Source organism: Lepisma saccharinum, chromosome 2, assembly GCF_977018435.1.
Source record: "Lepisma saccharinum chromosome 2, izLepSacc3.1, whole genome shotgun sequence".
Taxonomy (NCBI): Eukaryota; Metazoa; Arthropoda; class Insecta; order Zygentoma; family Lepismatidae; genus Lepisma; species Lepisma saccharinum.
Window position 1 is genome coordinate 184,004,688 of NC_139230.1, and position 26,892 is coordinate 184,031,579.

Genomic DNA, 26,892 nt, shown 5'->3' on the forward strand with positions numbered 1-26,892 from the left:
CTCAAGAAATCCCATCTATTCCGTGATCAAGGATCGGTCAGTGAAACATGGATGCAAAGAAGGTAATTGATTTTTAATACATATAGTTCATATTAAAACATGTTAGCTTAGTTTTTGTATAAAATAATGAAGTATAAGATGTGCATGCACTAGAATATTCTTGTTTTCTTCCGTCATTCACTATTGACTAAGTTAAAACAATGAATTATTTTTCATATTTGGTAGCATAATTATGACATATATAACTATCCAGTTTTGAATAAGTCTAATCTATTTTATGCTTGATGTAAGACTCAATTATCATTGCGTTCTTATTCTTATATTGCCAAAACGGAGATTTAATTAAATTTTTCAAACTCGGCACGTTAAAATAAAGATATTACACATGTTTTGTGTGATAACAATCAGTAAACCATCTGTTGAGACTATTTAACTTTAAAGATTTTTGAAGTAAATTAACGCTAAATGGACATTGTTGTTTGCTGAAATATTATGACTTTCCGATGGTTACACTCTTTAAAGAGACGTGCACTAGTGTGTAAAATATAAATTTCGAACGCAATCACGATCGCAAATACACACATTTTGGGTTTTCTGGATGCTTTTATTCCTAGGGAGGCAAGAGTTCTGAAAAGTTGCTTAAAAATCGAATGGCACAATTAGCGGAATTAACGTTGATTAAAAGAAGAACAAATAAAACGAGGGAAGCTTGTGTAAAATGTTTTGTTTGTGTAAGTATGGAAAGAAGATTGGCATTACGAGGTAAGTAGATCTTTAGCAACTAAATATTTAAATGATTGAACATTTTACTCATAGGCTTCAAAATTTAAAAAGTAGGATGTGGACCCAAGTTCCAGTGTTTAATTCGGAATTTATCATGGTGCATTGACATTCTTTAGATAGTTCGATTTGTAATTATGTGTGTTGACACATACTTCAGAATCTTAGTGGTTACTGACTGCACGTTTTCTGGAGACTGATTTTTCCCTTCCGTTTACTTCTTTAGGATTCTGTGTTTGCGAACAGTCATTCGTTTATTGTCGTGTTGAATGCGAACTTCTTCTTCCATCTACTTCATGTGTGTGGTGTGCGAAGGCGTATTTCTTTGCTAAATGCTTTCGTTGTTAGGTTAGGCAGGTCAGGTTTAGGGCTCTTAACATTAAAATAACGTATCTAGGTGCTTTAAATATCTAACTATGTAATATCTGATCTTAGTCGATCTGAAACCAAGAGCGTCTGCTTGCTCAAGCTACTTTTGACATCACAATTTCTCTGGTAATTACTACTTAGTAAAGCTTTTAACTGTGTTAATTAGATTCCTCAGGCTTCGAAGTTACCCCACAATCATTTTCAGTATTTCAAACTACTTCCTAATATTCTTAAAAGATTGCTGAAAATCATTAAACATTCGGAACCATTACCATTTTTCTGCACATCGTCTTCATTTTAACAGTGTATGACATAATTTGCCCACATATAATTCAATGTACTGCAATTACGATGTGAATATATTTGTTTTTGCGTGTGTGAATATACATGTGCAAGGCTAAAATATTTCTTCCATAACATTGAGTATCTTGAAATAAATCCTCCTGAAAAAGTGGCATTTTGGGTTCTGTGACCTTATGTACTTCCTGCAGAGAAGTGGATGATTTTTCATCATTTACAAGGTTTTACATTTCTGTTGTTTTCCTCTAGCTGAGATATGTTCCATTGAAGGTATGCAGGTATGTTCTACTATTTTGGTTAGGTTAGGTCTGTTAAGTTTCATGCCTTTCAAGATTTATGATATTTTTTTTAGTCTAATAGTTTCATCCTAACTTAATATGAGTAGCTTTAAAGCCTGCCATGTGGTGCCACATGAACACAACTTTGCTCAAATTGGAATTTTACTTTTGCAATAACATGTTTTAAATTAGTTTTGAGTCTTGATTAGTGATTGTACATTGTATACATGCATTCATCTTCTTTTCATAATTAGAATGAAACACATTTCTCCAAAATTTTCTGTTACCACAGCAATATATTTAAGTAGCAATATACATATTTTCTTTGAACAGGGTAATTTTTTGTGCATTATGAAGTGAAGTATATCTCCAAATGTCCAAAAGAAATTGTTTTTCAATCCAGTTGTTGGACATCAGTGTTGCTACATTTCTTGCTTTGTTTTTCAGATGCCTGATAAATGTTGTGTACCTGGCTGCCAAAGCAACTCGGAATCAAATATGGAAGGATATGTCACTGTTTTCAAGTTTCCATGTGAAGCTGAGGCTTGGCAAAAGTGGATACAGAGCATCCCGAGAGAGAAGTTGTCACCAGAGAAGCATTCTGTTAGGTGTATAAACACTTTGAGAAGATTGGAAACATACAAGAATCAGGATGGTAATATCAGACAGTTTCCCAGAAATCGATCTCAGCTTGTTCCAGGTGGAGTTCCTAGATTGTTTCCAGACTTGCCACCATATCTTAGAAAACCACGGCCTTCAAGAAGGACAGATCCAGTGTCAAGAGAAAGCAGACGTATTGAAGAAAATTGACAGAAAACATGAAGAGTTGTTAAAGGAAGACCTTATTTCAGAATTTAACGTGAAATTGTCAAACACTGGCAAGTGGAAGTGGCAAATTGAAAATGGTGCTTTATTTTTTTTAAGTGATTGACTTCAGTTCCAAACCAGAAGTTGTAACAAGTGTGAAAATTGATAGTATATTATCTGTGGATGTGTGTGTAAAGGTTTTTACTTTACCAAAGAAGACCTTTTGTGGATTCTTTCACCAAATTTGAAAATTGAACATTGGTCACAATTGCAGAACATTTTATAGCATAACACTGGCAGCATTATACATTCTAATTCAAGGTTGATTTGAAGAATGATATCCAATTGGTTCTGAGTTCAAGCAAGGTATATGCTTTCTTCTGTAAACTACTTTTGAGTAAGAAGAAAACTTATTTTGTAGATATGATTTTTAATGCTTTTATTATTTGTAAAATATCTTCTTCATGCTATAGAGCATTAAGCGCAAACAATTTGTGATCCTTGCCTTACCCAAAGTATATGCAACACATTAGTTCACCGTGTCTGATTTCACTTAACAGATGAAAATCAAAACAAACATTTTTGTAAGTTTCCTAGTGCAATATTTAGAAGAAAAGGATAAATTTGTAATTTTACAAAATTGATGATATTCACATTAAACCTGGAATACACTTCAAAGGTGGAAAAATTAGTGGATTTGCTGCAAATGAGGTATCATTGGGATATAATTAACCCTGGTTAAGCAACTGACCAAAACACTTCTATATGAAATTACATTTAACAACATAGTGTGATTTGAAGGTAAAAAGTAAAGTAAAGTGCTCCCCTGTGCTATGCACCATGCCATGAAGGTGTATAGGGGGAGTGGGGTTAGGGCCCCATACTTTCTTGATCACGGCCAAGGGTGGGGTGATGTGATCAGCACCACACCCCTGGCCACCCTTACCCCCCAGAGTTTCCTCCAGGAACCCACTTTATACGACGCTAGGTGGCTGCCGGAGCTGCTTGAAAAGGTGGAAAAATTCCCTGTTCTCCCACACCAGGGATCGAACCCGGGTCTCTCACATGTTAGTCAGATGCCCTAACGACTGAGCTACCGTGTTTTATTTGATTTGAAGGTTATGTCTATAATTTGTGATAATGATAGAATAAACTGCATAATGTTTAATTCGTTTCTGATAGGTTCGTCTACTAGTTACTCGTTCAGTTTCTCCAATTCTTGTATTTTTTTGATGTATGACACTGTTCATATATTCAAGAATATTAGGAAAAGCTGGCTAAATTTGAAAGATACTGAAAAATGTCTAACATTTCCAGACTTTCATGAAACAGATATGAGCAGAACCATTGTGATGAACTAAGCTTATATTACATTTCTTGGATCTGAAGTGAAAGGAAGAAATAATTCTTTTCCCACAATTGATGCATGTGTCACTTCAGATCCAAGAAATACTTCTCCTATATGAAGAAATTAGAATGTAGAAATACTCATTAATGTTGTCCCAGAGCAAGCTGTCCTTTTTCCCACGATTGACACGTGCGTTCACGAGACACCTCTGCCTTCATGTCATGGTGCCAAGCACAGAGAAGCACTTCTTTCTCTTAATAAAAATTGTCTGTATCAATGTAACATGATGCATTTGTGTGCCATGCAGTACAGAGTAATAAAAATTCACATTATATGCCGATGATACACATGTAAGTCATTCTAAAATGTACATAAAAATTGGAAATTTACAATGTCTTTTCTGTAAATCAATGCATTTTATGCTACAAACAAGCATGTAATGCGTGTCATTTACTTTGCCCCACTATATATTTCACCCCTTCACCATTCATCCTTTTTCGTGCGAGTGATCTAGAGAAGAAGAAAACCAGCATAAAATAACACACACACACACAATTTGGTTAACTAAAATTATGATAAAAATATGCACCAGTGAAACAGAAAGTAAAATTCGTGTGGGTATTAATATGTCTGACAAATTTACAATTCATGATGGGTTAAAACAAGGAGATGCATTATCTCCATTGCTCTTTAATTTTGCCTTAGAATATGCTGTTAGGAAGGTAAAAGAAACTAAAGAAGGACTAAAATTAAATGGTGTGACTCAGTTGTTAGCATATGCAGATGATGTAGACTTACTGGGGGATGATGTGAATACAATTAAGAATAATGCTAAAATATTTTTCAAAACTGCTAAAGAGATAGGTTAGGAAGTTAACAAAGAGAAAACTAAATATATGCTTACAGGCCGAAACCAAGTGTTAGGTAATAATCAAAATCTAATTATTGATAACAACTCGTTTGAACCAGTTTCCAAATTCAAATACTTAGCAGTAATATTAACAAATGAAAATTATATTAAAGAGGAAATAAAAGGTAGGCTTAATTCAGGAAATGCATGTTACTTCTCTCTTCATAAACTTTTATCTTCTCCTTTGATATCTAAGAAACTAAAAGTTAAAATATACAAAACAGTAATTTTGCCTGTAGTATTATATGGATGTGAAACTTGGTCCCTTACATTGAAAGAGGAACATAAATTGAGAGTATTTGAAAATAAGATCCTTAGGAAAATATTTGGACCTAAAAGGGATGAGGAGACAGGTGAGTGGAGAAGGTTACATAATTTAGAACTACATAATTTGTATTCATGTCCAGATATTATTAGAATGATTAAATCAAGACAAATTAGGTGGGCAGGCCATGTGGCACGAATGGGAGAGGAAAGAGGAGTTTACAGGATTCTTGTTGGGAAGCCTGATGATAAGAGACCTGTAGGAAGGCCAAGACGAAGATGGAGGGACAACGTTGAGATGGACCTAAAGGAAATCGGTAGGGATGGAAAAGAGTATATAGAACTTGCTCAAGATAGGGACAGATGGAAGGCCTGTGTTGCTGCAGCCATGAACCTTCGGGTTTAAGAAGGCTAGGGAGTTAGTTAGTTAGTTAAAATTACTTTTCTACCTCTGTGGCTCAAATGCAACGATGAGGATAAAATATACGAAGTATCAAACATGATTCCCATGCTGTACTTAGCCTCGACCATGCAGAGGTACATTACACCAATAAAATATCATTTTGTTTCATATTCCAGGTAACCCGGCAGAGACACATAGTGGTTTGGATCTTAATTTAAACATTAAGGCCTTTCTTGATTAGCCTATCTGTTCATAAAGTGGATTTGAAACAAAAATTCAAGCAAACAATATTACTTATATTCATCCCTTTGATCCCCCCTTCCTCAAGGACTCAAACTATATTTAGAAACATTTACATGCCACACAGTGGCCTTGTAATTACGAGATAGCCTGGTAATCAAGTTGTCCATGTTCGATACCAGATGTGGGCCCTTACTGGTTCTGATTCCACCTCAAAGTGGAACTCTGTAGAAATCTATTTGTACACGTGTTACCAGGTATTTGCGAGGTGGGAATATATTTTGAGAAAACAATCTGATTTAATAAACCACTAAACACTGTAAAAAATATTGTATATTTGGATTAAAAGATAATTTATTTATTTATATGACCCTGTTTACTGGGGGTCCCTATCCTCTCTCTTGGTAACATGTTAAAAGTTTGCATCGTGTTGAATTGCGCAAATGTGTATTCCAAATAAAGTAAAACAGTAACTTACTTAATATCACTGTTTCCTTATTAATGTAAGTTAATAATTTTGAATTTAATACAGTTCGTGTGTATTTATTTATTAACTTTAGTACAAAAGGCCACTCTATTTAATTTCCTGAAATTTGAATTATTTTGCTTCTGTTTAATATTTCCCAAGTGACACATATCTCTATGACATTATTGCACGTCAACCAATGACAACCCATTTTCCCTAATTGACTCACCTATGTTTGTGCTCATGAAATTCCGCCCATTGCATGATTAAGATCGCATTGAAAGATGAATATGAAACAGGTGATTTATTTTTAATATACTTGGAGTTCATATTAAATGTACTAGCTAGTTTATTATTTAAAAATATAAATTACAAAATGTTTATGCATTAGAATAGTCTTGCTTCTTCTGCAAATTAAAATTAATTGCAACAAAAACTACCCAATTTTGAATAATTCTCCTCTGGTTTATGCTTGATAAAACCTTTTATTGCTTATTCAATTTTAATTATGTTTCTATTCTTACAATGAATTATATTGACAAACGAGATATTTTATTAAATTACAGCATGTTAAATTAAGATATTACACAAGTTCTCTGTGATAACAATGAGAAAACTCTATTGAGACATTTTAACTTCCAAATAATTCTAAAGTAAATTAACACTACATAGATATTGCTGTTTTAATGGAATATTTTAACATATTTCTGACTCATAAATGCTTCAAAGAGCCACGTGCAGTGAAGTGCATAAAATATATTGAAGAATATCAAACATAAATTTTAGCATTAAGAACCTAACCATGATCGCTAATACAGAAATGGCTTGCACCTTTTGGTTGTTCTATATGCATCTCCATTCATTACATCATGACCAATCACATTGAAAGAAATTGTCGTAATTGTAATCGCAGGGAATGTTAACAAAATGCATGTTTTTTTTTCTATTTGTATACTTTGTGGCAAAATCAATTTTTTGTGTTTGTATTAGTTGCAAAACCATAATATAAAGTTGGGATGCTATTCCTCAGAAAAAGCTCAATACTCTTACCTGAAATATGTATGGCGTGCATTGCCGTGGGGGAACATCGGTGGAGCATTCAAATTTGCCTTTGTGTGATGATGTGCCAATCTCCGTGGGGCTCTGCATTTGCTTCTTTCCATTTTTAATTAGTTTTCCACCATGATTATTGATTTCTTGTGTGTGTGTGAGATTTTTTTTTATTCTTTTAAGTTGTGTCTTACATGCATAAACCAAATTGGTGAATGTTAGGTAGATGTATGTCTGATGTGCAATAATTCTTACTTAATGGACATATGTGTATATTGTTTAAGAAATTGGAAACAAGGCTAGAAGATTCATGCCCCAAAATGGTGCCATCAAGAACTAAACAGATAGAGATGCAAAGTTGTTCTTCAGCTGCAGGTCGCCAAGTCAGATGTGGCAGGCCAGGAAGGCAAGGAGCCAGGGGAGGCAGAAACAGAAACTTGGATTTATTGCAAGAGGTGAGTGACTCAATATTCTACATAAAAAAATTAAATTTGGCATTGTCGGCAAACATTTAATAGGCCCATATCATTTACCGCCATGATTAACTAACTGTATCAGTGTACACTGTGTTTCTGAGAGACATCCTCCCCAAGTTATTATAACATGTCCCACTTCTCGTTCGTCAACGCATGTGGTTTCAGCATGATGGGGCCCCAGCCCACCTTGTAGCTGGTGCTCGTGATTTTTTTTTTTCCATGTCGAAAGTGTTGTCTACGAGATACCTGTGAGTTATGTAGAGGACCTCTTGGCAAGAATCCTTCCAGCCTGTGATCTGGTGTGAACGACTTCTGGGATATTAGAGCAGATGCAACACAGCTTATTGCGATGCTGTCATGCTTGTATCGAGGCAGTGGAGTGTCACTTTGAACAACTGCTGTAATGATGGCTGCAGTTACTACTCATTAAAGCCACTGCAGTGATTCTTCTGGGTTTGTTTTCCACTTTCCCAGATATCTTTCATGGTTCCCGTCCGTGTTGTGCATGTTTGTCTGCCCTTTGAAGGTTTTGACTTGTAACTTTTGACTGGTGCATTTCCGAACCAGGGTTCCCTATCTCATTTTATTGTATTTGTCCCCTTCCTTCATCCCTGCAAGTTTGTAACGTGGTCACATAAACACCCTCTGTATGTGTGTGCATATATATAGGTAACTAATGTTACATATTCATGGTGGTTGCGGTAAACGCGGTTTAAAATTACTTACGTGACATTTAAAAGATTTCGTAATTCCGCGTTGCACAATTTAATGGTTCAATCCTATTAATTTCGAAGATCCACTGTCTTCATTCACAAAAGGGTACGGCGTTTGAAGCGGAGATGGTACCGCGTCAGTACATTGTTTGTTCCCGGGCGGCGGTGGTTGCGATTTTTCCCGTTCGGCAGCACTGGCGCGCGCATCTTGGTTTGCGTCGTCTGCTTCCTGTTGTCCGGTGGCGTTGCAAATTGGGGGTTGGTTGGCTGGGCCGTGTTGCTCGGTAATGTGCCGTTCCTGTTCCCCGCGTGGCTGGAGGGGGGTCGAGTATGTGCATAGCATCTTTTCTTTTTCAGGTCGGGGATCTTTCTGAGGACAGGGTGCCAAGTTGGGTGTGCTTGTCCATTGTCCAGGTTTAGTGCTGGTTTCTGCTGGATGATAGCATGGGTTTCTTTGATGGTGTTTTCTATGACAGAGCCGGTTGGGTGAAGTATGGATATGGAGGAGATGGTGTGGTTGGTGGAGTGGAGGTGTTGGGAGAGGCCTGATTTAGGTGTGTCGTTTTTGGAATCTTTTACATGTTCGTTAATCCGTTCTTGGACGGTGCGGATGGTTCTGCCAATGTAGGTGTTGTGGCATTGGCATGTGGTCTTGTAGACACCGGGGGATGCAAGTTTGGGTAGGTAGTACCTCTTGAAGTTGGGTAGTGCCCTTCCGATTTGGGATATGGGTTTGTGTGCTACTCGGATGTTGAAGGGTTTGAGGGCCTTGGCAAATTTTCCAGATGTGGTGGGGTGGTATGGAAAGGCGATCCATTTGGGTTTAGGATTTTGGTTCGGGTTATCTCTGTTTCTTGGATGTCTGAACTGGGTTTCTGTTTTTGCACACCACATGGATAGTTGGCGCTCGGTGTAACCGTTGTTTAGGCCTATTTCCGTTACGCACGCTATTTCATCTTGCAGGTCATCTTCTGTGCAGCTGTGTGTGAAGGCTCTTCTGTAAAAGTTCATCCATACTCCAGCTTTCTGTTTTGGTGGGTGGTTGGATTTTGCATGGATATACTGGGTGCCCGAACCTGGTTTCCTGTATACGGATGTGACGAACTTGTCTTGGAGTCGTCGGATGCTGAGGTCGAGAAAGTTGAGGCGGCCATTTTGTTCCCTTTCAACGGTGAAGTTTATGTTGGGATGTATGTTATTGAGGGCAGTTAGGAGAAGGGTTAGTTCCTCTTCCTGTTTGTAAATGACTATGGTGTCATCGGCATATCTTTTGTATCTTATATGAGCAAATTCTGGTTGGGTGAGAATTGACTTCTCGGCCACATGCAGCACTATGTTGGATAGGGGTGCAGAAAGGGGGTTGCCCATCGCTAGGCCCCCTGTCTGGTGGAAGAAACTGTCCTCGAACTGGAAATTGTTGTGGGTGAGGCAGGCTTGTAGAAGGTTGCAGATTTCATCAGTTACAAATGGAGGCGTGTTATTGCTGAGTAGCCAAGTTCTGGTGGAGTCAAGTGCAAGGCTGATCGGGATGGAGGAGTTCATGTCCACTACGTCTATGCTGGCTAGTTTGCAGTTGTCGGCTTTGACAAAAGAGGTGACAAATTCTTTTGCCTCGAGGCTGTTTTTTAGGCAGTAGGTGAGTTTGTCATTGTGGGCGGTCAGTTTCTGGAGGAGCCATTTGGTTAGGTGGACACTTGGTTGATTGAACCCGGCCACTATGATTCTCAAGGGGGTTCCTGGTTTGTGAGTTTTTGGTATGCCATATGCACAGGGAAGGCTGGGGTGGGTGTTCCTTAGTTTCTTCTTTTCACTATCTTGAAGGAGGGCACAGTTATCTATGGCTCGGCGGATGGCTGTATTGTATCTGCTTGTGGGGTCACGTTTCAGCTTTTTGTACCCGTCAGAGTTTAGTTTTGCTTGCATTTTGTCACTGTATTGGCCTTTTCCCATTATGACGTATTGATTACCCTTGTCCGATTTTATGCACCAACATTTGTTGTCCTGTAGCCACTTTCGGAATTCCTGTGTTGTGTTCCTTAGTTTATTGTGCACTGTGGGTTTATGTTTGCTAGTAGGTTGGGTGTGTTGGCGGAGGATGATGGAAGCACAGGTAAGGCGTACACACTCGGCATCTTGGTTAGTTTTCGTTGCAAACGCTGTTTTTTCGGCAGAGCAGATTAAGTCTAGGGAGGGGGGGGAGTCATTTAGGAGGTTGAATTTGAGGCCGTGCTGGAGGAGGGAGTGGAATTCTGTCGGCACGGTGAGGTTGGTGAGGTTGATTATGGTGCTGGCAGGGGTGTTGGGGTTCACTGGTGTGGGGGTGAGGGCCGGAGGTTGGGCACCAAGGGTTTGCAGTTTCTGTGTTAGGATCGCTGTTTTCTTGTTTTGCGACGTTTTTAGCATGAAGTCGATGTTTTGCTGGGCTTTTTTCCAGTCGTCGGGGTTGATTCTCGGTTGTATGTAATCACGGAGGGAAGCACATGTTTTTTGAAGTGATGCTATTTCACGATATTTATCACTGATCACTGCACTCGTTGCCCGTTTTTCGGCATTGAACACGACCTTCTTAACACTATAGCTGGTGGCGGGTGTTTTCCACTTGAGGAATTTCGGGGTCACTTCACTGTTCCTGCATGCCTTGAGGAATGGTACTGACGCGGAACCATCTCCGCTTCAAACGCCGTACCCTTTTGTGAATGAAGACAGTGGATCTTCGAAATTAATAGGATTGAACCATTAAATTGTGCAACGCGGAATTACGAAATCTTTTAAATTTCACGTAAGTAATGTTACATACTTTCTCCAGTGTTTACTGGGTGGTGGGTGGATAGATTTCGGGAAGGAGAGGAAAGGATTATTGGTTGGCTAGGTTGAGTTTGAGGAGTATAGTGGTGTGCAGCCTGATATTTAGGCCCTTTCCCATCGCCTGCAGGAATAGGTGTCTGTTTATGTGTGTGTGTGTGGGGGGGGGGTCAAAAAGATGGATAGTGGCAACACGGAAACAGTTGTTGAAGGTGGTATTATGGTTGTCAGCATGGATGGAAACTGGGAAGTTGGAGTTTTGGGTGGAGGAAAGATGGTTATTGATCCTGAAGTTCAAGGGGGTGGAGGTTTCGCCCAGGTAAAAGTTACTGCAAATTTGGCAGATGAGGGTGTATATGAGGTTGGATGAATGGCAGATGCCCTTTGGGTGAAGGGTGATCTCACCAGCAGTGGTAGGGATCTGGAGGGTGGGGAAAGTGATGGGTATGGGGCAGGTCTTGCACCTGTGGGCTAGGGGGAGTGGTGTGGAAGGGGTGTGTTATGGACCAAGATGTTCTTGAGGTTGGGGCAATGGAAGATGACCCAAGGTTTGTCCCGAAAGATATCCCTGGTGTCAGGATCACTGTGAAGGATGGGAAGGAGGAATGTGGAGGGTATGTTTGATTTTCATAAGGTGAGGGTGATATTGAGTGTCCAGAGCTGGAGATTTGGTTTTGGGTTGTTTGGTGCAGGTTTGGGAGGTGGCTCTAGTGATTTGTTTGTTGATGAGGGTGGAGGTGTAGCCACGGTTGGTTAGGGATTGGTGCAGGCGTAATTGTAGTTTTGGCAGGATGAGGGGAGAGAGTTGAGGCATTGGCCTGTTGAGAGTTAGCGAAAATGGGATGTGAGCTGGATTAGTGAAGATACTGGAAGTGGTTGGTTAGTTTGATATGTATGGATGTTTCCAAGTGGTCTCTCACAATGTCGATGTCCACATCTAGGAAGGTCGCTTGGTCTTTGGAGTGGAACCACGTGAATTTGAGGGTGGTGAAATCATTGAGTTGGTTTAAGAATGCAGTGAGGGAAGGTTCGCCATGTGTCCAGAGAAGGAAAATGTCATCTATGAATCTTAGCCAGAGGAGTGGTTTCAGTTGTTGATAGTCAAGGATATACTCTTCCAGCCTGCCCATGAACAGGTTGGCATGGGAGGGGGTCATTTTGGTACCCATGGCTGTGCCATGTATCTGCAGGTAGTGCTGGTCTCCGAAGCAGAAGTTATTGCAAGTAAGTAACAAGGTTGGCTAGTTGTATCAGGAAGTGGGTGCTGGGGTTGTGGAGTTTGGGTTGGCTCTTAAGGATACAGTAAAAATACAGATCACTTGAATTGCTGTGTAAATGAATTGGTAGTTGTTAAGACTTGTGGCAGTATTTTCTCTTTACAAACTTTTCAAACATACTCTAAGATTTGTTTCCAATGAAAAGAAACATAGTAACCCCACTGTCTGAAGATGATAAGGTATGTAATATGTAATTTTACTGGGTGATTTGTCAGGGGTTGCACTGATTACAAATGTTGTGTATATGCATCCACACAGAAATGCTACACAGAAGCATTTAAAGACATCTGTATTTTTTAATTGTAGGATTCAACCTCATCTGACGAATGTTGTGAGTGCAGTGTGTGCTGCCAAAAACGGCTGCATTATATCAGAACCTTACCGAGTGGTGAAGATGTCATTGGCTTCAGGAGAAAAGTATCTGAGGTAAATGTAATAATCTGATATGTTACTAATTGTGATTATTTACAGCAATATATTAATAATGATAAACATATGTTTGATTAATTAGTTTAGAGACCCCTCATGATTATGCATGATTCGTGACATACTTTTTTGCTTCTCTCTGTATACTTTGATATACAAGTGTAGATATTTTGAAATTTGTTCAACCTGGTACAACAGATCAGGTATGGGTATCAAAACTCAAACAACTTGGAGTTGATTTACAAGGCCATGATATATTGTAAACCATTAACACTATTCTTTCTAATTATGTCTAATTTCCTTCATGGACTGAACCAATTTGAGCTAAGGAAGAAAAAAATATATATTGAAGTCAATGGGAGCTGAATAAATCTTAAGAACAAGGCAAAGGATGATTTTCATGAATTCTCGAAATACACGTGAGGAAAACTTTTTTTCTCGCTATCCTTATATTCTATATTTTAATAGTTATGAAGTGTACTTTTGATTTTTTATTAACAAGACCACAAATCACTGTAACATTTATTCTAAATACGCTCCTGAATTGTGTTACCTCAGAGGTTTATCCAACATTTTCCATCTTGCAAAAATCTTTGGCATGTTGAGGAAACTTTGAGGGGTGTTTGTGGGTTGTTGGGAATGCGTTTATAAATCAATATTTTATATATTTATATTATTTTATAATTATAGTGTCCAGGTAATCACAAACACATTATGAAGGAAATTGTATGAAAGAAAAATAAATTTCACAGTGAATTTGTACCTCTCAAGTTCTTTTTCTATTATTGTTGCCCCTAAGTTTTAAAGGCAATTCAATTTTCAAAACTGTCACTTGTTAAGTGCATGTAGAATTATTTTGATAACATGTAGACAAATTCTACAGCATGTAGAATTATTTGGCTAACAAAATATGGCACTATGAACTTCTAAACTTGCAACTGAAACTGCAATTGAAACAGGTCAGCTACAGTTGATGAAATAGCCAAATTTGCAGGGTTTTTTCAGAAGAGACAAATTTTAGTGTTTTTTTTTTAAATAAAACAGTATTTTTATTGAAAAAACAACCATTCAAATAATATCATGCCTTTTTGCAACACACAAAAAAATTAAATGATGATGATAATTATGATAATAATTATATTGTTTTCACATTGTTGATACTGTAAAAGACTTGTTATTATGTACAACTTGCTGTACACAACCAAAATGTGTGCCACGGTAGCTCAGTCATTGTCAACCTCTTTGGCAGAGTGGTTAGCAGAGCACGCTACAACGCCACGGGTTTTGGGTTCTAGTCCCAGGTAAGGCATGGGTATTTGTGTTTGTCCAGATGATAAGAAACTGAGAAAGTGTAAACATTGAAAAGTGTAAAATGAGAAAAATTGTGAATGGTGTGGGATACCTCCATGTAGGGGGTATTTCCTTTTAAAAAAAAAAAAGTTGTTAGGACATCTGACTACCATGCAAGAGACCCGGGTTCAATCCTCGGTGGGTGAGAACCGGGATTTTTTCCTCCTGTTGAAGCAGCTCCAGCGCCCACCCAGCATCATATAAAGTGCGTACCTGGATGAAACTATGGGGGGTATAGGAAGCCAGGAACATGGTGCTGATCACATCACCCCCACCTTCGGCCATGATCAAGGAGGAAATGTGGAGCCCTAACTCCACACCCCCTATATGTCTTCATGCACTTTACTTTTTTACAATTTTACACAAATGTGTTTATGTATACCTGGACACTATAATTATAAAAATTTTGGATATACCTCTAATGTAACACAATTCAGGAGCCTATTTAAAATACATGTTACATGTGATTTGTGGTCTTCTTGAAATCTGAGGCATGTTGAGGAAACTTTGGAGGGTGTTTGTATAGTGTTGGGGATGTGTGGATAAATCAATATTTTATGTATTTATATTTTCAAAAATACACTTCATAACTATTAAAATATAGAATATGAAGGATAAGTTTATTTTAAAAAAAAATCACAACTAAAAAAAATTCTATTCAAATGTCATCAATTTATTGAATTTACTTGTAAAATTTGTGAAAGAGCTCACTTGAATAGCTGTGTAAATAATTTAATAGTTAACACTGTTGACAGTATTTTCTCCTTGCTGAACTTAAAACATACTTTAAGGTTTGATTTCAATTGAAAAAACACATAGAAACTCCACTGTCTGTGGATTGTGTAATTTTACAAATGTTGCACAATGAGATCTGTTTTTTTTTTAATTGCAGTGCTCATTGTCTTCCGGAGACAGTGGCAGTCTTCCTGTTTTCGGAGAAGGAGAATTTGAAGATTTTTTTTGTTCACTGCACACTGGGAGTTCAGATGGTCTACATGTGGGTGGTGATGATGTTTCTGATTTCATCGGGTTAACTGCTAAGGTAAGTGTAATATTCTGATATATATTATTAATTTTCATTTTGTAATATATTAATATTAATAAATATGTGTTAATTAAATAGTTTAAGATTATATAATTTTAAAAAATCCCTCATGATAATGTTTTATTGATCATAAACTTTTCTCTGCTGTCTGCATAATTTGATAAACAAAAGTAGAAATTTTCAAATTTGTTCTACCTGCTACAACAGATCAGATATGGCTATAAAATCCAGTGGTGCAACCACAGGGGGGCATTGCCCCCCACAACCTTGGATGGAAGTGAGTTCTAGGGGGGCAAGGGGGCAAACATTGATGGCCAAGTGTACCTGCAGGGGGCAATTACCTCCCACAACTTCAAATTTTATGCAAATAAAAATACTTTTTGTAAAATTTTCTTAGTCTTATCAAGTTTAGGACCAAAGCTAGGGGCTGCGGGAGTCGGCCCTGGGTGTCGAACGATCTAAATGAAAATAAGTTTAAAAATTGATTGATTGATTTGTGGTTTTAAGTTCACTTTACGCACAAAAAGGCTCATCGGGACTGGTCCTACAGTTTAAAGTGGGATCCAAACCACTGTACCATGTGCTTCCACCAGGTATCTAACCTGAAACTCCTTGATCACAAGGTGACGATGTTACAATTACACCATTGGGGAGGCACAAAAGTTGTAAAAGAGAGAATGCGTTGGCGTCACATGAAATTATTTGCACCCTATTAAATCAATATTGATTTCAACCTGCAAAAAAATTGGATCCAAAAATTTTCTTGATCGCTTCATTTAAATTCATGAACAATTGTTTTGATTAAAGGGAGCATGCACTATTGAGAGACAATTTATGTCATTTTTGCTGTTGATTTATTGTGAGGTGGATGAATTTGTTGTGTAATGTATTTAAATATATGTTGTATATAATATGTATTAAAGAAACTTTGAATACGCTCCATGTTGCATATATGTGAAACATATATAGTGCATGAAAGTTATACATGTTATTGTATAAAAGAATTATATTTAGAATGCATTTGTCAAGCATTTTCTGTCTTACAAAAAATAATATGTGTGCTTGTCTTCCATTATTAATGTCAAACTGAAAGTGTTGAAAAAATAATTGAAATCTTTTGTTTGAACATAAATGCATAAGCACCAACTTCTACCCCCTTTTTGCATAATTTTCAAGGGTAATAACATCTTTGATACTACCACTACCACTACTAATAATAATAGTAATGATGATGATGATGATAATAATAATAATGATGATGATGTTGGTCCGGGGTTTGAATCCCGGCTTGGGCATGTTTGTTTGTGAGTGTCCATTCATCATTTTCATCATCCCCATCTTCGCAAATTAGCCAAAAGTGGCACAAGAAGAAAAGTAAAATAAAGCAAATCAATAATAATAATAATAATAATGTTATAATAATAATAACATTATTATTATTATTAAAATTATTATTTTTATTATTGTTTTTGGCACGTTTATTCTGGAACTTGCCCCCCCCCGACAAAAATTTGTTGTTGCTCCTCTGATGAAATCTTAAACCACTTAAAAAAAAATTTAAAATGCCATGACATGTGGTAAGTCATTCATAAAACACAATTATATTGCAGATAATGTTAATAAGGAAGAAGTCAAGTGATATTTTAATACAGCAATACAATACTTTGTGTGTTGGGAGGTGGGGTGTAATTATATTGTCAAATTGTCCATGCTTCCCTAAGGAAAAAAGTTATATAATTTAGATGATGAAAATGATAAGGTATATATCCCCTGACTCAACTGCCATATTTGTCATTTTTAATATTGTTGGTCACATTGTTGATACAGAAAAATATAGCTCACTTTAATCCTTGTGTAAATAATTTAGTAGTTGTTAACACTTGATTCAGTATTTTCTCTTTACAAACCTTTCGAACATACTCTAAGATTACAATTAAATAAAAAACAACAACATAGTAACTCCACTGTTGAAGGATGATAGGGTTTATAATGTGGAATCTAACTAGGTAATTTGACACGAGATGCCTTGATTACAAATATTGTGTAGATGCATCCATATGGTAATGTTATATTGATGTAATCATTTGGTATCCCCAAAAGAGAGGGGTGGGGGGGGGGGTAATTTAATTTGTCCAATTGTCCCAATTTTGCCAATGGAAAGGACAACTCATTCATGGAATGTATAAAATATTCATAAAAAATGACAGAGTGTATGTAACCTTCATATTTAATGTACTGATATATGTATGTATGTGTGTGTGAGTACCAATATAAAATTTACTGATACCGATAACCGATATTCTACCGATCCAATATAAAATTAGAAATGGTCCTTGAAGAACCTGAAATGTTCATTGATCTCCTTAATAAATGTGTGTTTCGTGGTGACTGCAGTGCAAAAAAAGTTGAATATTTAGACATTTACTTTTTTAGAAAGAAGGGCATGGAGATTATCCATAAAAATTACAACAAAATGGCACTAAATTATCAGATATTTATCAATATATTGGATTGGTAAAATAGTCGGTAATTTTACCGATACACCGATATGCCTGTATCGGCTGATACTGATAGAGTACTGATTAATCTGTTCCATCCCTAATATATATATATATATATATATATATATATATATATATATATATATATATATATATATATACAGGGTTATTTATAAGTCAATGTCACATTTCGGAGTTTTATTGTGAAATAAGTACATGACATATAAGCATGAATGATATAAAAAAAGAAAGACAATCTCAAAAAGTTTGTTTGTCATACCTTACAAGTGCTCAATGTGTGAACCTTTGGTTACACAGGAGATATCCAGGCAATAGTCCAATTCTGCCCACACCCGCACCAGCATGTCACGGTCTATTGTTGCTATCCCTGCTGTAATGCAACCTTGGAGGTCGTTCAAATCAGCTGGAAGCGGTGGAATGAACACCCTGTCCTTCACATATCCCCAGAGAAAGAAATCACAAGGTCTGAAGTCTGGGGATCTTGGCGGCCACCGAAACAATGCGACGTCATCGTCAGAAATGCATCCAATCCATCTTCGCGGTAAGTTCTTGTTCAGGTAGGCACACACAAGTCGATGGAAGTGGGGTGGGGCCCGGTCCTGTTGGAAAATGAAGTTACCTCTGTCTGCTGTCACTTGGGGAATAAGCCATTGTTCTAACATATCCAGATAAGTGATGCCAGTGACTGTGGATTCTGCAAACAAAAAGGGCCCGTAAACCTTGTCCTTTGCCATGTCTTAGAACACGTTGATCTTTTGGGAGTCGCGCACATGCTCGACTGTCACATGTGGGTGTTCAGTTCCCCAAACCTGCACATTGTGACAGTTAACCTTCCCCAACAAGTGAAACGTAGCTTCATCGCTGAAAACGAGTCTGTCACCAAAATTATCTTCGTCTGCAATTGCTGCCTGCATGTCGATGGCAAATTTTGTGCAAACGTCCTTGTCACCTTATGAGTGCCTGTACAAGTTGCAGTTTGTACGGTTTCATCATCAGTTGCTTGCGAACAATACGCCACACAGTCGACTGAGACATTCCAAGCTGCACACTTGCATGATTTGTCGATTTCCGAGGGCTGCGCGCAAACAACTCACGAACACTTTCAACAGTGGCGCCTGATGGTCCCGGCCTTCCAGGTCATTTAGATAGACACAGACACCCTGTGCGCTCAAAAGCAAAAGTTTCATACCACTTCTTGATGGTCCTGCGATCTGGTGGATCCTTCTGAAAACGAGTGTGAAATCGCCGCTGAACAGTCACAGTAACTCTGTTTTTGCAAACTGTATGATGCAAAATGCTCTCTCGTTACCTGAGAACGCCTTATTGTACACTGCTGCCACCTAGTGGCCAACCACGTCACCACAACATGCGCTGTACATGTGACACAAACTTAGAGAGTTTCTGATTCCATATGTACATGATTCGGACTCGCACATCTCATACATCAATGTTATATTGGCATGTTTAAAGAGATTTGTATTTTTTTTTAATTGCAGTGCTCCTTAACATCTGGTTATGTGTCAAGTGCCCCTGTAGAAGGCCATGATAAATGGCAACCATTCAATGATTTCATGGGTGCCGAGAGTTCCGATGATCTCCATGTGGGTGGGGAGGACGTGTCCGATTACATGGGACTGGCAGCTAAGGTGAGTGTGATATTCTGATGTATTATTAATTTCATTGTATACCATAAAATATTAATATTAATAAATATGTGTTTAATTAATAACCACCTGGAGCTGATATACAAGGACATGACATGTGGTGAACCATTAACCTGATTTCTTCAAAGATTGAACCAATTGTCTTTGAGCTAAGGAACAACTTTTTGTGCTGAAGTCAATTGGAACATGATAGTGACAATTATGATCTTTAAAAGAGGGTGAGTGATGTAATCATTTGGTATCCCAAAAAGAGAGGGGTGGGGGGGTGGTAATTTATATTGTCCAATTGTCCCAATTTTGCCAATGGAAAGGACAACTCATTCATCGAATGTAGGAAATATTCATAAAAAATGACAGAGTGTATGTAACCTTCATATTTAATGTATGATATATGTATGTATGTGTGTGTGAGTAGCAATATAAAATTTACTGATACCAATATCCAATATTCTACCGATCCAATATAAAATTAGAAATGGTCATTGAAGAACCTGAAATGTTTATTGATCTCCTTAATAAATGTGTGTTTCGTGGTGACTGCAGTGCAAAAAAAGTTGAATATTTAGACATTTACTTTTTTAGAAAGAAGGGCATGGAGATTATCCATAAAAATTACAACAAAATGGCACTAAATTATCAGATATTTATCAATATATTGGATTGGTAAAATAGTCGGTAATTTTACCGATACACCGATATGCCTGTATCGGCTGATACTGATAGAGTACTGATTAATCTGTTCCATCCCTAATATATATATATATATATATATATATATATATATATATATATATATATATATATATATATATATATATATATATATATATATACAGGGTTATTTATAAGTCAATGTCACATTTCGGAGTTTTATTGTGAAATAAGTACATGACATATAAGCATGAATGATATAAAAAAAGAAAGACAATCTCAAAAAAAGTTTGTTTGTCATACCTTACAAGTGCTCAATGTGTGAACCTTTGGTTACACAGGAGATATCCAGGCAATAGTCCAATTCTGCCCACACCCGCACCAGCATGTCACGGTCTATTGTTGCTATCCCTGCTGTAATGCAACCTTGGAGGTCGTTCAAATCAGCTGGAAGCGGTGGAATGAACACCCTGTCCTTCACATATCCCCAGAGAAAGAAATCACAAGGTCTGAAGTCTGGGGATCTTGGCGGCCACCGAAACAATGCGACGTCATCGTCAGAAATGCATCCAATCCATCTTCGCGGTAAGTTCTTGTTCAGGTAGGCACACACAAGTCGATGGAAGTGGGGTGGGGCCCGGTCCTGTTGGAAAATGAAGTTACCTCTGTCTGCTGTCACTTGGGGAATAAGCCATTGTTCTAACATATCCAGATAAGTGATGCCAGTGACTGTGGATTCTGCAAACAAAAAGGGCCCGTAAACCTTGTCCTTTGCCATGTCTTAGAACACGTTGATCTTTTGGGAGTCGCGCACATGCTCGACTGTCACATGTGGGTGTTCAGTTCCCCAAACCTGCACATTGTGACAGTTAACCTTCCCCAACAAGTGAAACGTAGCTTCATCGCTGAAAACGAGTCTGTCACCAAAATTATCTTCGTCTGCAATTGCTGCCTGCATGTCGATGGCAAATTTTGTGCAAACGTCCTTGTCACCTTATGAGTGCCTGTACAAGTTGCAGTTTGTACGGTTTCATCATCAGTTGCTTGCGAACAATACGCCACACAGTCGACTGAGACATTCCAAGCTGCACACTTGCATGATTTGTCGATTTCCGAGGGCTGCGCGCAAACAACTCACGAACACTTTCAACAGTGGCGCCTGATGGTCCCGGCCTTCCAGGTCATTTAGATAGACACAGACACCCTGTGCGCTCAAAAGCAAAAGTTTCATACCACTTCTTGATGGTCCTGCGATCTGGTGGATCCTTCTGAAAACGAGTGTGAAATCGCCGCTGAACAGTCACAGTAACTCTGTTTTTGCAAACTGTATGATGCAAAATGCTCTCTCGTTACCTGAGAACGCCTTATTGTACACTGCTGCCACCTAGTGGCCAACCACGTCACCACAACATGCGCTGTACATGTGACACAAACTTAGAGAGTTTCTGATTCCATATGTACATGATTCGGACTCGTACATCTCATACATCAATGTTATATTGGCATGTTTAAAGAGATTTGTATTTTTTTTTAATTGCGGTGCTCCTTAACATCTGGTTATGTGTCAAGTGCCCCTGTAGAAGGCCATGATAAATGGCAACCATTCAATGATTTCATGGGTGCCGAGAGTTCCGATGATCTCCATGTGGGTGGGGAGGACGTGTCCGATTACATGGGACTGGCAGCTAAGGTGAGTGTGATATTCTGATGTATTATTAATTTCATTGTATACCATAAAATATTAATATTAATAAATATGTGTTTAATTAATAACCACCTGGAGCTGATATACAAGGACATGACATGTGGTGAACCATTAACATGATTTCTTCAAAGATTGAACCAATTGTCTTTGAGCTAAGGAACAACTTCTTGTGCTGAAGTCAATTGGAACATGATAGTGACAATTATGATCTTTAAAAGAGGGTGAGTGATGTAATCATTTGGTATCCCAAAAAGAGAGGGGTGGGGGGGTGGTAATTTATATTGTCCAATTGTCCCAATTTTGCCAATGGAAAGGACAACTCATTCATTGAATGTATAAAATATTAAAAAAAAATAACAGAGTGTATGTAACCTTCATATTTAATGTACTGATATATGTATGTATGTTTGTGTGTGTGTGTGTGTGTGTGTATATATATATATATATATATATACACAGGGTGTCGCAAAACTCTTTCAACAATGCTTGGGTGCTGGTAGATATCATAAAAACAAGTAACTTTTCCCTATAAAGATTACCTCGAAAGCCCTTAGTTTCTGAGCAATAAGCACTTAAAATCTATCCTGTACGTATGCAACCCAACACAGCAAATGCTTGCTCTGACATAACTACCAGGGGCATGTGGCGGTGTTGCCACTAGCTTTCCTCATTAAGAGTGACGACTTCAAAGCAACAACTTGGGAGTCTTGCCTGAGCAAAATCCAAAACAATAATGATACTTGCGATGTCAACTTTAATTTAGCCTGGAAACAACGTTTTGTAGCAAATGAGCGAGATTTTGACATCTAAATGAACTTCCGGGATAATTCTTGTGAATTTCTATTCTTCTCATTGTATGTCATTTTTCTTCACATTCAGGCAAATAGTAACTATGAGGACGAAAGATCCAGTGACACCTTTATCCAGGTCGGAACTCGTGTCCGGAACATTCCGTAGAGAGATCATGTGTTGATCACTAAACGTACTCAGTCACCGAAGTGGCTCAAAAATATTCATCTGCAGGAGATTTTTGTTTCTTTTCAGTATAGAGGTTTGCCTGCTTTTTATAACGAACCGATTCCCAATAGCACTAGTTCACAACTTTCTAATAAATAAATTGTAATAACATTAGAGTCTGCATGTTTGAAACTAGGCAGCAAAAACATCATGTTTACATTTGTTCGTTCGTTGATTTTCCCTATCTCACGTGTCCTTAGCAATTGTTGATATTACATGATACACGAAACACTCGGTGGTGATGTGGTTAGCACAGCTTGCTACGGCGCCAAGTGTCTCGGGTTTAAATCCTGGCCTAGATATAGGTGTCATTTGTTATTTCCAGGGTGGTATTTGTAGGGGGGATTGGGGATTTCACCCCCTCTGCTTGATAATTTTTATCTATGGGGGAAATGTTATATGGCATAAAGATATTATCTTATGCTGTCCCTAGACAGTCAGTAGAATTTCCTCCCCACTGGAAATTTCTTAAATACCACACTGGTTATTTCATCATATCATACTCAACTTTGCAATTAGCCAAAGATGGCAGAAAAGCGAATTAATATCAATCAATCAATTATGGAGATATTTTAGAATGAGTAATCTTAAATTTCAGTCTGCCCATTATTTGTCTTGGTCAGTTTATAAATAATGTCAATGCTTCTTACAACATCGCAAGTATCATTATTGTTTTGGATTTTGCTCAGGCAAGACTCCCAAGTTATTGCTTTGAAGTCATCTCTCTTAATGAGGAATGCTAGTGGCAACCCTGCCACGCGCCCCTGGTAGTTATGTCAGAGCAAACGTTTGCTGTGTTGGGTTGCATATGTACAGGATAGAGTTTAAGCGCTTATAGCGTAGTAACTAAGAGCTGTCGAGGTAAACTTTAGAGGGAAAAGTTACTTGTTTTTATGATATGTACCAGCACCCAAGCGTTGTTGAAAGAGTTTTGCAACACCCTGTATATATATATATATATATATATATATATATATATATATATATATATATATATATATATATATATATATATATATATATATATATATATATATATACACACACACACATATATATATATATATATACATATACACACACACACATACCCACACACACAGTGCGTTCAATTTAAAAGTGGTATGGAGCACAGATATACAATATACAAAATATACAAGTAAGATTCTTAAAGCAAATGTTGAAAATGATGACCTTGTTCTTGAATACACATGTTAACACATTTTTCCATATTTCTTGCAACATTATGGAGGACATCTACAGTTATACTCCTAATTTCCTCAGTGATGTGGTGCCTCAGCTCTTCTAAGGTGCGTGGATTCTGCCTGTACACTTTTTGCTTCAAAACCCCTCACAAGCAGTAGTCTGGGCTTGAAAGATCTGGGGATCTGGCGGGCCACAGTCCCTTTGAAATAATCCTGTGTCCAACGAAATCTCTTAACATAGCCATAGTCTCATTGGAAGTATGCGGAGTTGTGCCGTCCTGCTGAAACCAGCATCGACGTTTCTCTGGTTCCAGCATTGCAACAAACTGCATTATAATGTTTTGGTAAGTTTCACTATCTATTGTGTTTTTAAAAAAATGGGCCCTACCACTCGCCGCCTGGATATGGCACACCAGACACCAACTTTCTGAGGGTGGAGGGGGGACTCTACGAAAAGATGGCGATTTTCAGAGCTCCATGTTCGATAATTTTGCGAAGACACGTTTCACCATTCAGGTGAAACCATGCCTCATCGGAAAAGAACATGTAGTCCAACACAGTGATGTCATTCCCAATGAAGTCCTTCAACCATTGACAGTAGTGTACATGATTAGGGTAGTCAATTTCTTTTAATTCTTGAAAAACGAATTCAATATGGATATAATTTCAACATTTTCCTCACTGCTGTATGGGCTGATCCTACCGACATTTGTGTCTCCTGGCTTAGGCGTCGTAAAGGTTTGTGGGGAGATCTTGTCATTATTTCATTAACATTAGTCACTGCCTCTTGTGTTAGTACAGTCCTCCTACGTCGGTGTTTCACGGAATTTATTGACCATTTTCTGAATTGAACTTACAGTCGGAGAACTCTTACCAAACATTTCCTTGAATTTACTGCAGCTTTTTTTGAATGAATTTGTTCTGAAATATTGATCAACTAAAAAGGCATGTTCCTGAACATTAAATGGCATCGTAGAGGGCAATTTCTCACTCACTCAACTCAATGAAGAATAAACACAACCCAGCAGCACAGCGGAACACCTGCAACTGACAATGCATCCGCCCCCTCCCTCCCCCTCCTTGTCACCTACCCTTCCCTCCTCATCACCTCCCCTTCCCTCTTTTCCGCTACAATAAACTTTTCCTGTAACAATGGGCATAACGGAACGGACGGAACATAACGGACGACAACAACAAAACCAAGACTCAAATATACCTTATGTACCGCTTTTAAATTGAACGCACTGTATATGTATATATACACACACATATAACACATATACATCACGCACACGATGTTCCCCAAATGGGACACTGACACATGAATAATGCTGTATATATATATATACACACACACACACACCCTTAAAATGATGATGATAGACCCCTCTTCAGATGGAAAATTCTTGGTAAATCCCTGTTCTAAGGAATTGAATAGTTCAATATTTTTTGCTGTTCCTACTGAAGGTGTCATGCAACAGCTTGGTCAGTCACCACGTCTGCACAAAACTTATGTTTGGCAACAGCAGCGTGCAGACGAGATATCACTTTCCGGCCCCCTTGGTGGAGTGGTTAGCACCTGCCAGGGGTCCCAAGGTCAAATTCCAGCCTGTGCATGGGTGTTTGTGATTGTCCATTCATCAATTTCATCATGTCATCACTCATCCCAATCTTCGCAAATTAGCCAAAAGTGGCATAAAAGTGAAGTAAAATAAACTAAAACAAATCAAATCAATGAGAGACCACTTAGTGGCACAATCTCTACCAAGATAAAACTTCTGGCCTATAAAAGTATATTCATGTATATTTTGATTTTCTAAATTTTCAAAATCAGGAACAAAATATTCAACTCTTATGATGAATTAACTATGGATATGTGTGATATTCATAGTCACTTCATTATTAAAGACCCAAACATAAACATTTTCTTTCAATGTTATTAGAAATTAGAAATTCTTCATTCATGGGTGAAGTTCAGCCTGTGGCTGCTCTACCACTTAACCACTTATATAATTTCAGTTATAAAATAATACTTTGTCTTGTTTTATGATCAATTTTACAATGTTGTTCAATTAGAGTGGCTCCAAATTTAGTTTAGAGGGAGGAGGCAAAATCTACTTCTGTCCAAGGAGTAAAAATCTCTAGCTATGGTTCTGGATTAAATCAGTCATCAAGTTATTTGTCTACATTCGATCACATACATGGTTGGTCAATACATGACCTTCTGGAATCTCTTAAGTGCAAAATGAAAAGCATGTTTTATTTTCCAGACCATCAATACAAATATTGTCTCCCATAAGGAATGGGTGAGGAAAATTGAAGAGCTTAAGGAGCAGGCGCAGAATCACCTCCAACTTGTCCGCGAACTGCAAGCAAGTGTGGCAAGAGAAGATGCCCAAAGACACTGACAAAAGTCCAGCAGAGGGAGATTCATGGAGCCGAATTATTTATTTTTTCCTAGACAGTTGCTTTGATGTTGTTGTTTTTTAATTTTGATAAAGCTGTAAAGCAATCATGAACATGATTTGTTGACTTTGTATGTATTGTGTTGAGTATTGCTCTGTGTATTATGCAACAAAGTGTTATTGATTTTGTAAGTAGATTAAATTGGTATAAGACTATCTGATATGGTATATTATTAAAAATTATTTCTATTTCATTATGACAGATATTTATTAGCGCAATTGAAACAGTGTGCTTCTGTCTCAATTGTACCTAATTATTTGGCCAAGTCTCTGGTGCAGTGTTTTTTCCAAACTGCCTCTAATTTTTACAAGGCACACTTTGTTTTGAGTTTAAGTTTATTAAGTCTAATTAAAACAGC

General features: G+C 37.7%; 1 protein-coding gene across 1 annotated transcript; it reads left to right on the forward strand.

The window, feature by feature from the left end:
- On the forward strand, nt 1–26,641 carry LOC145980834 (uncharacterized). Its single transcript, XM_083113924.1, has 7 exons — nt 1–62; nt 7,500–7,670; nt 12,790–12,909; nt 15,152–15,301; nt 19,323–19,471; nt 21,681–21,831; nt 26,339–26,641. The coding sequence occupies exons 1-7, from the start codon at nt 48–50 to the stop codon at nt 26,474–26,476; spliced, it is 894 nt and encodes a 297-aa protein (XP_082970050.1). The 5' UTR covers nt 1–47; the 3' UTR covers nt 26,477–26,641.
- Nucleotides 26,642–26,892: the final 251 nt, after the last annotated feature.

What these genes read in the sequence shown, in the direction of transcription:
- LOC145980834 (XM_083113924.1), top strand. An exon ending in TCATCGGGTTAACTGCTAAG is followed by an intron (nt 15,302 to 19,322) that starts GTAAGTGTAATA and finishes TTTTAATTGCAG; the next exon opens with TGCTCCTTAACATCTGGTTA. An exon ending in ACATGGGACTGGCAGCTAAG is followed by an intron (nt 21,832 to 26,338) that starts GTGAGTGTGATA and finishes TTTATTTTCCAG; the next exon opens with ACCATCAATACAAATATTGT.